At 44.5% G+C, this 17,178-nt stretch overlaps 1 protein-coding gene and 1 pseudogene across 1 annotated transcript; both read right to left on the bottom strand.

Annotated features, from left to right (window-relative positions):
* Window positions 9,590-10,971, bottom strand: LOC8058942 (annotated as a pseudogene).
* On the bottom strand, window positions 12,159-17,060 carry LOC8058943 (transcription initiation factor TFIID subunit 12). The gene is made up of 8 exons (XM_002458754.2): window positions 16,230-17,060; window positions 15,426-15,587; window positions 14,579-15,040; window positions 13,571-13,645; window positions 13,062-13,140; window positions 12,894-12,958; window positions 12,738-12,773; window positions 12,159-12,477 (listed from the first exon to the last, which is right to left on the bottom strand). The coding sequence occupies exons 1-8, from the start codon at window positions 16,743-16,745 to the stop codon at window positions 12,376-12,378; spliced, it is 1,497 nt and encodes a 498-aa protein (XP_002458799.1). The 5' UTR covers window positions 16,746-17,060; the 3' UTR covers window positions 12,159-12,375.

The raw sequence follows: 17,178 nt of genomic DNA on the forward strand, positions 1-17,178 counted from the left end.
GGTTCATGTTGGTTATTTACACAACAGACCTTATGTATAGTGTGAGAGTGTCCGTGTTGAGCATCATCAAGAGCTTACTCCCTTTATTTCTAAAAGCTTCAACTTCTAGAATCCGTATCAGTCAAATTTTTTAAAGTTTGACCAACTTTATAAAAAAAGCATCAATGTCTATTACATAAAATGAGTATGTTATGAAAATATATTTTATGATAAATTTAATGATATTAATTTGGTACTGTAAATCTTAACGTTTTTTATAGAAATTCAATCAAAATTTTAAAAGTTTAACTTAAAACAACTCTAGAAGTTAAAGCTTTTAGGGATAAAAGCAGCAAGTTTATGGTAGGGATTATAAAGGGGAGAGAGTTATGTCTCTTGAGCATAGTGTGGAGCGTTTATGGGGAGCATGATGTGTCCAATCTAAGCCATCTAAGCATCCAAGAGGAATTCTGACTCACCTTATATATAGCTACTCCCTCTGGCCGGTTTGGTTTCTAAAGCATGATAGGAACAAAAATAAATACCAAGACCAGCAAATAGATTGTTGTGCTTGTTATGTCCAGGAGTAAATGTCCCTATAATTACTCCATGGAATTGCTACATCTACTTGTATTTCTTATACTCAAGTAATAATTTTGCAAACGCAAAGAATATCGTCATAGCATTTCATTCAGGAGTATTCCAAAGTACCATATTTGTGTATCCTCATGGGAGCATGCCTAAGAATATTAATGAATATGTAACTTAATGATATTATAATTAATGTACCAAAGTCTATCAAGGGTAAGTCGATAAATAATGAGGGTATTGATCAACAAACACATTAGAGTCTAAAAAAAGTAGGTAGACAACCTAGTTGGGAGGACAATGAGATAAGTGGAGGTGGAGCCACGAGCGATTCTACTACTTTAGTCTAAACAACCATATAGAAGCTACTCCTATATAACTAAGCACACCTAGATACTAGTAAGCGCACACCTAGCATGAGAGGATAGCCTCGACAAACAACAAACAAGGGATGAGAAGGGTGTCAAACTATTGATGCAAAGAACTCTACGATTTAATAATTTGCTCGAATATGATGGAATACAGAGGAAAGACACGACTGTCACCACATGCTACCTACCATAACTATGTGTCGAGCAAGCCGCAGACAAAGGTATACTATAGTTGATCTAAACACCATGCATGTGCAGAGATTTTTTTGTCTTAGTTCAAATGTATTAAATCATGAGTAATACTTATGCCTTCTAAAGTAATAAGCACAAATTGAACAACTATTACAAAATGGAATTGCGGTTGCTACGAATCATCACTGTCAGAGTTTACTTATTATAGTGCCATTGTCACTGCTGATAATAGTGGCTGTAAATAGTAAAAGTACTTTCAATTTTGAATTATGGCCACACTAGTGTTTTATCCTAAACCATATACACAATTACTGACAAAAATTCCTATGGATTCAATAAAATTTTTGTTACAAATGTCAATGTATATTGTTATAAGCTTGGTTAGAATTTATCCAAATTTTGTCTTATAACAAAACAAAAATGGCCTATAGTTTAGAACATACTCGCTCTGTCCCACAAAAAATGTCGTTCTTTGTTTTTTAGAAGTGAAACATTTTAAAAATTTGGCCATATATAAGAAAAACAGTAATAATTATGATACATAATTGACATTATTAGATGAATCATTGAATATATTTTTATAATAAAATTGTTTAGAGACATATAAGTGTTGTTACTGTTAGTATTTTTTTATAAACCTGGCTAAACTTATAACAAAGTCGGGTAGAAGCTTATGACTCCGCTGCATCTGCTTATAACAGTATTACAGTATATGCAACGGGTCCACTGTACGTACTCTGTAACTTTTGTCCATTGCCATTTAATCATCATCCCTAGTAATGTCTTTGTAAGATGAGTATAGATCACATGCATACGCCTATAGATAGGTTGCTGTCAGTTGCGACCATGTGAGACAAAGATTATTTGTACCCATCATCTTTGAAATAATTGTCGCAAAGGAGTACAATGGCACAAATAACATCAGCCTTAGATCTGTGTGTACTGTAAGGTCGCTACTGGGTACCATCGCGCGCCTCCAAGTCCGCTATATAATAAACAGAACATCTGCATCGCACACCGCCTGTTCACCGGCATGACAGCCAATAGTTAACCCATTAATTAATTTTACGTCGTGTGGTATTGCTCGTATCGCGCCAGCTGCCACAAAATAATCAATAAAGTTTCATTAAAATTTCATACATGTTAAATATACTGATGTAACACTTTATTAATGAAGAGAGATGATAAGAGTTTTATAAAAGTAGAGATAGTTTTATCTTCATAAAACTCTTCTACACTCTTTTCAAAAACTCATTTGGCATTTTTTCACTCACCAGCTTTCCCACTGGCCCCGACAACATCTGGCGAGCGGCAGCCGGCAACAAGCACGTTCAATGATGGGATCTGGTTGGAACATGGCTATCACCTCTCGGGACCAAATTAAAGGCCAGATGTTTTGGACCGGACGCAACTTTAACGTTTGTTTGGAGGAGTAAAAACGTTTCTGCATGACTTGGCCGGTTCAACATCCATCTCGATCGGTTCGGAACCGATACGATAGTGCCCATGCATGCATGGCCGACCACCAAATTCGATCTCACCGTTCTCACGTACGCGTCCATTATCCCTTTGTGCTATCTTATAGCGTGTGATGTTACGTTGTGATGATAAGCATATGACACAGCAAACGGCCTACGTGCGGCGATATGATCGAGTCCGGCGGATGCCTGATGCATGGCTACGGCCTACGTACGGCGCCGGCGCGGCGGCGCCGCAATTGAGAGCTCGTAGCGGCATGGCCAGTTCGTTGCGCTCGCCGGCGCGGCGCCGCAATCATGTGGGCGTGGCCAGTTCGTTGCGCACCACTAGTACTAGTAGCTCGAGCGAGCGACGCCATAGCTGCGACATGGATGGATAAGGATCGATGTTCGCGCGCGCGCGGCACGTCGAGAGAAAGCCAAAACCTCGCCGCTCTTCGGAGAAAAAGCGGCGGCACGTGGTGGTAGCGAAACGAGGGATCAGGGCACATTGAGACCCCGCCGTGGTAGACGGTAGACCTGGGCCTTGTTTAGTTTTCAAAATATTTTACAAAATTTTTTAGATTTTTCATCATATCAAATCTTACGACATATGCATGGAGGACTAAATATAGATTAAAAATATTTAATTATATAATTTATCTATAATTTACGAGATGAATTTTTTAAGTTTAGTTAATCTATAATCGGATAATATTTGTCAAATACAAACAAAAATTCTACTATTCCTGTTTTTGTAAAAAATTTTAGAACTAAACAAAGCCATGATGTGAAGAGCTCATGCAAAGCGGCAGCCGGCCGGATTAATTATAAATCTATACAGTAATCAACACGTGACAAAAAAAAGAGACAGGAAGCAGACAGAGTGGCTACACGCTACAATTCAGATGCGTAGCTCGACAGTCCGAATGGACCACCACCACTGTATGTCTGTATCCCACGCCTTCCAGCAGTATGCATGGTGCAAGTATATACTATATACTGTAGATCAGTCAGCGCGGTGGGCCAAAAGAATACGTACACGTACACGTACACGTCGCCAGCCACTTGCAGGAACACAACAACAACAACAACAACACACGCCCATCTAGAACCCGGACTACTCTTCTGTCGCTCGCGACGTCGCTTTCTGTTGTCTTCTCCCCTCCACCGGCGGAAAAGAAATTGCGTGGACGATGGGAGCAGCAGCACGGGCGTGCGCCCCCGCGTCCGATGGATGCCACGTGGGTCTAGACGCCATCACACGGCAGCTGTGAACAATGCTCCGACGGGCTTCAAATCAGCACATGGCTTGGCTCCACATCGGCTCAGCTCCTTCGTTTCCGTCGCAATCCTCCATCGAAGATTTTTTTTTTTAAAAAAAAACTCTATGGATGTTGCTCTTGCTCGAGCCCGACAAGCCCCCCGCTCTACCCTGCGGCCAGGTTTAGATCTTGTTTAGATGTACCAAAAAACTCAAAACTTTATAAGATTTTTCATGACATTGAATTTTACGGTGTATGAAACATTAAATATAGATAAAAAAGCTAACCAATTACACAGTTTAAATGTAAATCATGAGATGAATCTTTTAAGCCTAATTACTCCATGATTAGACAATGTTTGTCAAATAAAAACGAAAATGTTACAGTGTTAAAATCCAAAAAGTTTTTGGATCTAAATAAGGCACTGACGGGGAGTAGCTTGGAGCCAGCGAGCTCCTGCGGCAGCCAAGGAGGAGGTCTGGTGTTGACGTGCGGGGCCAGCAGAGGGAGGTGAGGAGGAGCAAGGCCATAGCGTTGCGAGGTGCGTAGCCGTATCGTCTGGCTTGGTCTCCTTGTCCATGAACGATGCCGCTTCTCCATGGCTGAGGCTGCGGATACATTGGTATAGGCGATAGCGGGCATCAGAGTAAGATTGAGATGAGGACGAAGGAGCTGAGACCATGTAGAGCCAAGCCATCTGCCGATCTAGAACTCGTCAGAGTCCAAATGTTACTCACAACTGCCGTGCGATGACATGTAGGCCCACATGGCGTCCATCCAACAAGGAGGCGCATGCCCGCGTGGCTGCTCCCATCGCCCACGTAGCATTCCCCCCCCCCCCCCCGCTAGCACTGTAGCGCAGCACCAAGGGACGGACAGGGCATGCGCCTCAGCTCAATGATTCCGTGGCCTCTGACGAGTTTTAGGTCTTGTTTAGTTCAAAAAAAATCAAAAATTTTGTAAGATTCTGCGTCATATCGAATCTGACAGCACATGTATGGATCATTAAATATAGATAAAATCAAAATCTAATTACACTGTTTACTTGTAAATCGCGAGATAAATCTTTGAAGTCTAGTTACTCCATAATAAAACAATGTTTGTTAAATAAAAATAAAAATACTACAGTATCAAAATCCAAAAGCTTTTTAGATCTAAACAAAGCCTTAATTTTCTCGCGCCGATCTTTCCATAAGCCAGCCCAATGATTCCGTGGCCGGCCGGCCGGGTCGCTTTCGTTTTCGTGGTGAGCCCTACTACGCCATTACGGACCCAACAACCAGGTCTTACTGCCCTGATATATACTAGTAGTTGCCAGATCAGTTCGTCTCATGATTAGATTACCTCTCGTTTTTATCCTCTTGTTGTTGCCACGAACAAGCGCTTGACAGTTGCCTAGATTTCACGTATCAGCTGGTTAGGTTTCTTTCTAATCCTTTATTGTTGATAATATGATGTCAGCATCAGCGTAAGCGGAAGCATGCATGATCGGGCTTGGCCAAGTCATTATTACGTACGTGTTATATTTCTGCCTGACGTACGTCAAACTCGATCTGCTTGTAGTCGATTACTAGATAACCAAACGGTTGTTTGTTTGTTGCCGCTGCGCCTGCGCTGCGCTCACAGACGGTGTGAACTGCTCTGGGGACGGCTGGCTATGTCAGTACAGTGTCACGAATTAAACACCTTGGCATATACGCACTCTCCTGGAAGACAATAATACCTTTTGAAAATGACGCGACACCCCGTCACGGTGCATATAAGAGCACACATCCATATAATTATAATTAAGGAAGCACCAAAACACCGCATGACAAATGCTGCAGTAAAGCAGGTGGAGAATCGAACACCGAAAATGAAAGCTAGCGAAAAGACCACCATTGATGGGTGCGTTAGACTATTGGTGACCAGATGGACGATGGCGACCAATGATGTCTGAAAATCTCTAGTCGTCTGATCGCTACGTCGTCTCGTGTTTGTCCTCTACCACGCATGGCGTTCATGATACGTCCCTGCTGTACGCTCTGGCTGACGGAACACGTTCTCGAGTGATGGACAGTGAACTAGAGAGTCTCGACCTCCATTGCTCTAAGTCTACATACATACTCTATCCATAATTTTCCCCCCTTTGAGAAGCCTCTATCCATGAACAGTACACAAATGTCTTCTGCAAGAATACGTGGTCAGGAGCATCACGGGCAACTTCGTTCCCTCTATTTCATTCTACATACTATTACATGGGTAACGGGCCTAAAACATGTTTTTTTGTATACTATAGAAAACTAGATATATAGTAAATTTTAGAAATTATAGACGAGTTTTCGGCCTTCTAATTTCCAATAAACAGACTCCATTTCACATGTCTATCGCTCTGGTTGAGGAGCTTGTCGGCTCTAGCAAAAAACATAAAATTACCGCTCCTGGTTGCCGTTTAGATTTGTTTCCCTTTATTTCCCAACAATTTTTTTTCGTCAATCCAAAATGGAAAACTTTGTGACTTCCAAATCATGTAATTTTCAAGTAAATAGTAAAAATGAAGCATGTTCCATTTTGTTTGTACATGGCTCCATAGATTTTCTAATTTTGAAATTAAAATTCTTCCACTATCTGATTAAGTCGTTTGTCTGTAACATGGCTTCCAAGAAATTCATTTGAAGTCATGGTTAAAAAAATCAATATTTTTTCATTTAGTTTTCTAGCATACTTGCTTTGTTATGTAGCTTTGTCATTAAGTTTAGCATATGACAACTAATTTGAGCATGTGCTGTGTTAAAAAAAACTTTGGATTTCACCTGAGCTTATATATTGAGAAATTATATGACAAAGTATGAACTTTGAAACCATAAGTTGATGATTTTGTTTCCTGAATTTTGGACGCCATTTTTGGGCCAAACAACTTAACACAAAACTCAAATATAACAGTTTAAATTTGGAAATTACAAACACTATGATGCTAGATGTAAGCAAAATTGATCTTCTTTGATTTTTCAATATCAATTTAGAAAACTACACAATTTTTTTGAGATCCTTATTCACTTGTTTTGGATTATAAGACAAAACAGAAGGACGTCCTGTCGGCCCTTGGACTACCGACTTGACAATAGTAAATTTTGTAATTAATTGTAGGAGTTATCGGCCTTCTAATTGCCTTGTTTTTTTTGGAGGAACCTCCTTCTAATTGCAGGACTCCAATCCACATTAGCTATCGCTCTTCTTGGTGGAGGACTTCTCGGCTCTAAAACTACTAAAAGGACTCGTCGACTTCCTGGAATCCTGGTGGCCATTTAGATCTATTTCTCTTTATTTCCCAACATATTTTTTGTCGTCCAAAATGAAAACTTTGGGACCACCAAAAATTATTATGTAATTTTCAAGTAAATAGTAAAAAAGAGATGATTTTTTCCAGATTTATTTTTCTAGCATACTTGCTTTGTTATGGAACTTTGTCATTAAATTTAGTGTATGCCAGCTAATTTTGAGCATGTTATTTTTTTTAAAAAAAAGACTTTGGGTTTTGTTCACAAAAAAACTTTGGATTTCACCTTATATATTGAGAAATTACATGACAAAGTATTTACTGTCAAGCCATAAGTTGAGATGATTTTTCCAGATTTGTTGAGGCCATTTTAGGGCCAAACAACTTAACACAAAACTCAAATATCATGTTATAGAAATAATTTTAATTTCAAAATTACAAAAATTATGATGCAAGATCTAAGCAAAATTGGTCGTGTTTGATTTTTTTAGTATCAAATTAGAAAGTTACATGATTTTTGGAGATCCTTGTGCATTTGTTTTGGATTGTTAAGACAAAAAACAGAAGGACATGTCCAGAAGTCCTGTGGGCCCATGTAGAAGCCGAAGGGGAAACAAAGGGCCTGTTTGGTACAGCTCACAACAGCTTCATGAGGTGTTGTGAGCTGTTTTTTTTTTGCCAAACACTTATTTCCAAAACAGCTTCATGGGTGAAGCTGTTTTTTCTCTCCTCTCACAAAGATATAAGTTGGATGAAGCTAGAAAAAAGTAGCTTATTGTAGCTTCTCTCTCATTTCTGTCTCTCAACTATGCATGAAGTAGTTGGTGAAGCTATTTTGCCAAACACTTTTCCAAAACAGCTCAGCTTCATCTAAAAAGTCACTCATGAAGCTATTTTCTAAAAAAACAGCTTTACTAGTGAAGTTGAGCTGTGCCAAACAAACCCAAAGATGCATCAGGAAGGGAATCTGCCGAAGCATCGTTTCCATCGTATACCTACAGAAAACTACTCCGTAAGTGTCATTAGAGATGCCCGGCCCGATGGACAAAAAATGCCATGTAGGCTACCGTACCAGTACATGCATGGTAGCAGAGTTCGGAATTCCGGTGGTCACTCTGGTAGTAGGCTGGGGCTATATAACAAGCTGATGAACACTGAGACAGGAGTAGTACTGTACTAGCCAGTGTATAGCTACGATGAGATGAGATCCCAGCGGCCAGCAGTGTAGTGCAAGTGCGCAACTGTCCCCGAGTCGCCCGGTCCCGTTGCCGAAAAGAGCTGCCGAGCCGTTCTACGTACCCTGCACTGCACAGCGCCGGGCATGAAGCCCGATAAAGAAATGGCAGCAGCTCGCCCTGCAGCAGCGTCGTCTACCGGAGAACGCCATGTCCAGACACTGTTCCGCCACATGAGCGCTCCATCACGCATTCACGCCCGTGTTAATTCCTCTCGTCTTATTAGCATGGCGCATCCGATCCACGAGATCGAAACAGGGAGGAGCCGCGTGATTAAAGGACGTCCGGACGCGCGGCTTATCAATCATATGGCAATATGCCATGTGACTGACCGCGCACCGCCGGCCAGTTTTGTCCGGTACTGACAGCCGGATTTAAGTCTCCGGCCTCGATCATCGCCTGAAGTTTTGCCATAGGATCCTAGCTATTGAAATTGCATTGCGCCATACATATATATAGATGCATGACAGCAACAAGTCGAGAAGAAAGAGTAACCAGGTCGATACCATGCACTTCACAATTAAGGACTGGACAGTGACATGCATGTTGGGTTCGCCGGCCGGCCACGTGCCGGCCCCCGGCGGCAGGCAGCAGGGTGCTCGGGGAAGTCGGGGGCGAGCCTGCTGGACTACGCCTGAGTGGTTCCCCTAATTGTGTGGTTGTGTCAGTGCGCAGTCCGCATCTAATCTATCTAATGATATAATGACTCACTTATGTGCAATCAAAGCTGGCTGGGCCCATCCGCAGTGCTTTTTCCTCACGTCATAATGAACATGTTCATCGTGTTGCGACAGCAGGCCCAAAACCAGTACCCGTATGTGATCGGAAATGTGTCGTCGACTCGTCGAGAAAAACACCTAGCTGCGAGTTGACAGGCAAATGCCAGAGTCCGCATATAAAACTGCATCGTACCTGACCAGCAGCGAAAGGAGTGGCAAAACCACGGGCGGGCCGGTGGATTTCGTGTGGAAAAGTGAGCAGAAAAAGCTATTGCAATTTGCAAATTGCATGCGATGCAGTTAACCGTTTTAGAATATGAAGCGTGATTAATTTGCGACTCCTATCTAATACCTACACAGCGTTTTGTGACAAACTCTGAAGCTATCTTGGTCAAACAGTTTTGCGTCACGGTTGAGGTGCATGATGCGCGTCTTGTTTGTTTAGCTGATAAGTCATATCATAAAGTATTGTTGGCTGATTTATTATGAGAGAAAAATAATGTTGAATGACTGACAGATTTGGCTAATAAAATTAAGCTAAACATTTGTTCACAGGAGCGTTGATCCGTTCGTCCCATACGTCGTATCCAGCTGGCCCCTGGCCGACCTGAGAAGATTCTTGTTTGTAATCGATCTCCCCTCCCCTTCTGATTTGTGAAGGTGACAATGACGACACGGCCGCTGTTCTCCTGTGATTCCTTGATCCAACGCGGCCGACCTCCGAGTCTCCGACACAAACTCAACTCGCAACAACGACCCCTGAGCTACGAGTAACTCTCTCTCCATCTCCATTTATTCTTTTCTGGCCGCCGAGCCCAAAGGAGAAGCTACGGTTGCATGTGCCATCTGTGTGTTTGGTTGGCAACACACGAAAGATACAAGGAAACAACAACCGAAGGCTTAAAACCACAAGTTGTCCTCAACGCGACAGTTGTCGTCATCGAAGCTCCACAACGGCGTCCTTTGGCTCTACACGGCATCGGCGCTGAACATGGTGTCCAGTGACTCGCACGCGCCGGCGTCGAACAAGGCGAACTACTGGTCGCCGAAGAGGAGCGCGTCGAACTGCGCATCTGACCGGTGCGACAACACGGTGCTCTCCGGCTCGGTCTTTAGAGCAGCCTCGTCGCCGTACACCGCCGACACACCATGCTACAAGAAGTCCGAGAGTGCGCGAGAACCAGAGCTCCTCTCGGTGGCCTCGAGCTTGAAGAATGCTGCTGCCGCCGCCACGCGCTGCTCTTGTTTGTCTTGGTCGACAAGGTCGATGATGGTGCGCTTGCGGCGACTGGCTGGGGCTCTGGCGGCGGAGGGGAAGTTGAGCTTGGCCCTGGGCCCGTGGATGTCGCGCGCGGCGTGGTCATAGGCGAGCGCGGCGGCCTCGGCGGTAGGGAAGGTGTCGAGCCAGATGCCGACGCCCTTGACGGGGTCGCGGATCTCGGCGGCACACTTGCCCCACGGGGCGGCCTCGTACTCGTCCTCGAACTCCCGGAATGCGGCCTCGAAGCCGTCGTCCCCTTGATGGGCACGAAGTGGCGGAGGATCTCCAGCAACGCGTCGGGGGAGGAGGTGGAGGGAAAAGGGGAGGGGGCGAGGGAGGAGAGGGTTGGAGAGCGCCATGGCGGCGACGGAGGAGCATGGAGGTGGAGAAAGCTGTCCTGCGGCCAGAGGCGGAGGGGAATGGGGAGGGGCGGATAGGGGCTGGCTTCGGCCTAGCTCCACTCGAATGGCCGATTTGGCCGTTCGAAGCTGGCCTGGTTATCGCAGTACGGCTGGACCATCGTAGCCTGGCTCCAAGCCCAGTTCAGGTAACCAAACACCTAAATTTTGAACTAAAAAAGTCATGGCTAGACCTGGGCTGCAACCAAATACAGGCCTTGTTTAGTTTCGAAAAGTGAAAAATTTTCGGTACTGTAGCACTTTCGTTTGTTTGTAACAAATATTATCCAATCATGGACTAACTAGGATCAAAAAATTCGTCTCGTGATTTACAGCTAAATTGTGTAATTAGTTTTTGTTTTTGTTTATATTTAATGTTTCATGCATGTGCCACAAGATTCGATGTGACGGAAAATCTTGAAAACTTTTTGCTTTTCAGGGTGAACTAAACAATGCCACACTCTATGTATGCCTATGCAGCAGTTCCGATCAGTCAAATGGCATAGCTTTGAGCCGCGAGCCCAGGGGGGACCAGACCATGGAGCGGACCACGTCCAGCTGCAGGGAGCGAGAGAAACCCAGGACCGACCAGGCGGGGTACGCACGTCCGGTCCACACGTGAAGCAGCGGCGCCTAGCAGTACACTGGTACTGGTACAGCACTACACCTACCAGACCGTGGTGTCTCGCTAGTAGGCCGGACATTCCGGACCGGACGGACGCAAGCTCTGCCTCTGCCTCTGCCTCTGCCTCGTGCGCGCCCTGTAGTGGCAGACTCGCGGCGCGCAGGATGAGGACGCGAGTAGTTGGCGCGGGCATAGGCAGCGAAAGGCGCCCAGCACCGGAACGGGCCTCCCCCCTCTCCCAGGCGTGGGGGCCGTGGGGTGCGCGGCCTGGCCTGGCTTGTCCCTGGCCCGTGTTGGGTGAGAGAGAGGGCTGATGGCTCAGTGCGTGTGCAGTTGCGCCGCGTGCCCGTTCGCCAACCACCCGTGGCCCGGTGCTCTCGGTGCTGGCCCAGTCAGGCTCAGGGCTGTGAGGTTCACGCGCTTGCGCGACACCACGGAACAGTCCGAGATTTCCTTGTAACTGTCGCGGGGGCCGCCAGGAGTTGGCCTGGGATCATCAACGTAGCCGGCGGGGACGAGGTCGATGGTTCGCGCCGAGGTTCAGCTGACGCGTCTATTGTTAGTTGCTGCTGCGGCATAGTACTTTCACAACGAAATGATTTGCAGTCTGCCATTAATAACGATGCAGATGGCTAGAGAGCGCCAGGCCGATTCCTTAATTATTATTAGAGCAAGTCCAGAAGAATACAATATCACATTTACAGTGTTGACGTTAAGTTGTTATCAAGGTTTTCAAACTACAGCTACAATTGCCGCACTCTCTGGATATAGCTTGTTATATAGAGGGTCAAGTTATTTGCTTATATGTACAGTTTAGAACGAAAGTAATGTACAATAATATGGAACCATGCCTTGTATTAACAAAATAACATTCTAACCAGATACTCGTAATGACAAAATCATTTGTACATCTACCCGTTGCAACACATCTACTGCCACCAGCGGTTCAACAAACAACAATCCCACAACTGTCCGAACACCAAAGATGTGATGCGTGATACTGGCTTTTGCAGGGCCCATGGACATCTTTCACGGGGAAGCTGGGGCAGGTGGTTTCGGAGTCTGGTTTTTCTGGTTAGCTGCTGCTTGGGCAGCAGAGATTCTTGTGTCAGTCGCCATGGACTTCTTGATCTGGTGGTCATTACAAGAAAAAGAGTGTAATACATCAACACAACATGAAAGGAAAGCAGTCTATGCAAGTAGCAGATTCAACAGTCAGAAGAATGTTCTAGCAGAGTTATGAACAACACTCGATATAGGTTGGAATTTTGCCAATTCAACAGTTATAGTATTATGTTTCCAATCACATAAGATGGGAGATATATGGCTACATGCACATGATCAAGCATGAAATTAGATGGATAGTTGCTGAAAACTTTAAAAGTGGGTACCAGAGCAAGCCTCTCCCTGTGAATATCATTTATGTGCTGCAAATCATCAAGCCGAAGATGGTGAGTACAAAATGAACAAAAATAAAATACTGGGAGAAATTTGAAAACAAACAATAAACGATAAATAGAAATGTACAACTATCAACTATGAACTACCTGTTTCTTGTATAGTTTGATTTCATCACCACTGAAGCCTGGCAAGGTGATATTCCAGCTTCTCTCTGTAATGGACAACACTAAGCTACAATAAAACTATATTTTAAATAAACGTAACCTAAAAGGGTAATATCACATATATTCAGCAAAATAAAATAATATGAGAACCTGCATGGAGAAGTACATCTTTTGCTTCTAATGTGCTTGACTTCCTATGCTTTGCTAAAGAACAAGCAAATGTTGTGACCTGCTTCAAACAGTTATCAGAAAACCAAAAAATAAACTTAAACTAGCTACTGGACAAGGAGTCACAAGAGATGTGAAATGAAGTTGCTTGATGTCATGACATGCAATTGATGATACATGATTGTAACTGAATGAATCCGTTGAAAAGTTTCATCAACCAATTATTCAATAATCAATGGTGAGTGGTGACGACCTCATAGAATAATCTAGGGAGAGAGGGGTATTGATACAGTCTAAAAAATAGAGATTAGGAACCTTCAACCCTGTAGTAAGGAGTTTAGGCATTTCAAGAACCATTACATACAGATAAATAGATTTCCTAGCCTAGCCCAACTTGCTTATAAGACTACAAATGCTCTGTTATTATTGTTCTTGTTGAAAAGGAAATGCATTTCCAAATTGACAATAAAGCAGAGGGTAGAATAACTTACAGACTCAACAAAATCTTCCGCGATGTCAATAAGAACATCTTCAACTTCAGGATCCAGTTTTTCATTAGGATCAATCTGCCAAGTATTGAATGGTGTATATCAACCCAACAAATGTATTGTTCGCTATTCACAGAAGTAACCGATACTATTTACTAACTATATCCTACTTCAGCATTGGTCCAACTGTCCAAGTATCGCTGAAGCAAAGCTTTAGTCAGGTCATCAGAAGCACATGAATATAATGGGAATTTTGAAGATGAAATCAAAGCCAGATGTGGTAAAATGAAGCATTAAGATATTGTACAATGGGGGTCCATAGAGGAGGCGCATAGAGAGAAAAAAATTCAGTGTTTTTACGCTATGGCATTTGCCCTAGATGCTGATAAAGAGGATAAGATTATTAAGTTTGCTCCTGGGGCTTAACAAGGTAGTTAAAGCTTATTAAGAACCACTTGCATCGGAGGAATTAAATTTCATGCAAGTGCTGAATGCTGTAACATCATTCTGTTTTAAACACTCATGCTTAAGCACCTTGCGTTGTACATGCCCTAAGTATCAACAATGAATTCTACTTAGCTCTTGTAAGTCATTAAAACACGATAGTATGCAGTGATGAAGTATCCTTTAAGTTGCTCCTGTGACCATATGAATTTGAATTATCATTTCCACATTGCCAAAGAAACATGCCAAATGGTTCTATTTATGAAGTTAATAGAAGGAATTCGAAGGATAATCGAACTACCAAATTGGTGGTTGCCATGACTTCCAGAGCTACTGTACAGACCTAGCAAAAGATGGACTTGCAAAATGAATTGAGAGAAACCAAAAGGGACCCACTGGACCATTTCACACTACTTGGGAATGTTTGGTGTGAACTGATGAAATGATTGATATCTAAGAGAAAAGAAGAGGAAAAAATGCTGACAATGACCATCTACCTTCTTTCAAAATACATTGAAGAAGTAGCAACATGCCCGTACTCGAGAACAAAAAAAGGTAGAAACATACCTGTGCAACTAATTCATGTATGCTTCTCTTGGTGATTAGTCGAGCACCAGTTTCACTACCATTTGCATCAGTTGCAGCTGCATCCACAGATTGTAAAACAGCAACATTTGGTACAGCTGGTGAATCAGGCTTTGGTGTCATTGATATTGGAGTACGAGCGGCTGGCTGCTGAGAAAGTTGTGGCTGATTTTTTGGGGCAGTACTTTGTTGATTTTGATGTGAGGAACTCTGTTGTTGTTGCTTCTGATGCTGCTGCTGCTGCTGCTGCTGCTGCTGTGTTAAAATTATGTTCTGTTGAGGTGGAGTCACAGGTGCAGATTGTTGTGGTCTTGGTTGCGAAATTTGTGGCCTCTGTTGGGGCCTAAATGTTGAAGATGAACTTTGTGGAGTTTGCTGTGAAGCCGGCAAAGGAGAAGGAGAACTCACAGTCATCGGCCTCATTAAAGACTGAGAGGGGGCTCTCTGTGGAAAAATAGTTTAATCAATCACAGAATATGACATGAATTGGGATGAATAAAAAGACCATTTCTGTGTACATTGGATTGGATGAAGAATAGAACTTAAGCAAAAACAGCTAAGGTGCTAGTACCACAGAGGCGCTACAAGAATGGCGAAGCATTTGTAGACTAATAACTGGTAAAACCACATTTGTAGCAAAAAAACTGTAATGGCACATCCCATGACAAATAAATTGAATACGCAATTTGTGCCTATATTAACTTGGATAAAGAACAGTGTAACTTTTATGACCAGCGTTTAGATATATGATGTAGCCCATAAACTAAACAGAAAGATAAGTTTCATAGAAGTACAATATTTGTTGCTCTAATAAACAAGTTTTTCTTACTTGTGAACCTGGCATTTGGCTACCAGATGGGATAGTAGTTGTTGATGATGGAAGTCCAGGTCTGGGCTGCTGCGGACCAGATATTGCTCCTGGCCTCATCTGGGATGTGTTAATGGATCCAGCCATCCCAATATTCTGAATCCCAGGGGAAGGTTGCCTAAACTGGAGGCCATCAAGAATAAGGAATCTTCAGTGGAGTCAAAAGCACAAATAAAGGATGCAATCTACTCACAATGGAAAGGAACCAGACCAGAGCATGGCTTAACTAGGTACAAAATAATCGACCAAACCCGAGCATAGATGAACTACAAGCAGTGATAAGACACCAGCTATATCTATACAGCTGATTGCCAATTCCATGTGTTGGTGCAAGGCCATGCCATGAGTTAACACAGGAGGTGAGAGGTAATAAGCAATTGAGTGTTTTCACTCCTAAGTCCTAACCCCACATAATGAGTTAAACTCGACAGTTTCAGGAGTGGCTGGAGTGACAAGAAATAAGCAGCCATATCTGTAGGACAAACATCACAAAAGACATGTATGCATTCCATAGTTTGGATCTCAACTCCGAGGCAACATGTTCAATAAGCTGTAAACCGCAAAATTGGGTTACAGACTTCCAGTATTCTTTGGTAATCCATGGTTATAATCCATGGTCATGGGGTTAGTGAAGATAAACCAGTTGAGCTAGTACTCACTAGTCATAATCCATGGTTATTCTAGAGCCAAGCTACATTTCAACCAATATTGATCAACTTGTGAATTAAAATTAGCATAACAATGAAATCGATTGGGTAGACAAACCTGCGAAGATGAAGGCGGGGGCTGGTCAGGACCGCGATGCATCAATCCAAACTGGTGAGCAAGCGGAGGCGGCGGAACGAACCCAGTGTAACCAGCGGGCGTCTGTGCGGGACGCGGCGCAGGCACCCCCAGAACAACCCCACCGCGTGGCACAGGAGGAGCCGCGGAGGAAGCGGCCGGGACGGAAGCCGAGGAGGCCGCGGCTGTGGCAGCCCCAGAGGAGGACGACGACATCGTGATGGGCGCGGCCAGGTGGGTGTAAGGCGGCCTCATTCGCGGCGGCGGCGGCCGCGCGGCCGCGGGGACGGGGCCTGGAGCCTCTAGGGTTTGAGTGGGGTTTGCGGCGGTAGCTGGGTTCGGGTTAGATGTGGTGATGGCGGAATCGGACGCGGGTGCTGCGGCGGCGGCGGTAGAAGTGGGTGGGTTGGATGGTGGCGCCGGAGAGGGAGCAGAAGCCGTGGTCGAGGAGGGCGGCGCCGCCGCGGCGTCCGGCTGCGAGGGCGGAGGCGCGTCCATGCTGTTCGACGAATTGCCCGGCCGGGGGGATTGTGGTGCCGTTTGGTAGGGTTAGAAGGATGGAAAAGCTGAACCAACGTACGGGAACGGAGCCGAGAAATGCGATAGCTGTGGTGAGCACTGAGCAGCGGCCGGATGTGGTGGTGCGGCGTCCTCACCGGCTCACCCAGGAGCTCCCGCCGCCGGATGGGAACTAGGCAGGTTCGATTTGCGCTGGAGAGGAGAGTGGAGACTGGAGACTGGAGACGCAGACGCGGGTCCTGGCCCTTCGCCAGAGCGCAGAGGCGACTCCGACGCCCGCCCGAGCCCTTCGCCTCTCGCTTTGGTCTGCAGCCGATGGGCTTTGCTGGGAAGCTGGAGCTGCTTTGCGTACAGCCGATGGGCTTCGCTGAACAGGTACAGCCCAAACATCTGCAAATAGCAGTAGCCAGCA

Source organism: Sorghum bicolor, chromosome 3, assembly GCF_000003195.3.
Source record: "Sorghum bicolor cultivar BTx623 chromosome 3, Sorghum_bicolor_NCBIv3, whole genome shotgun sequence".
Classification (NCBI taxonomy): Eukaryota; Viridiplantae; Streptophyta; class Magnoliopsida; order Poales; family Poaceae; genus Sorghum; species Sorghum bicolor.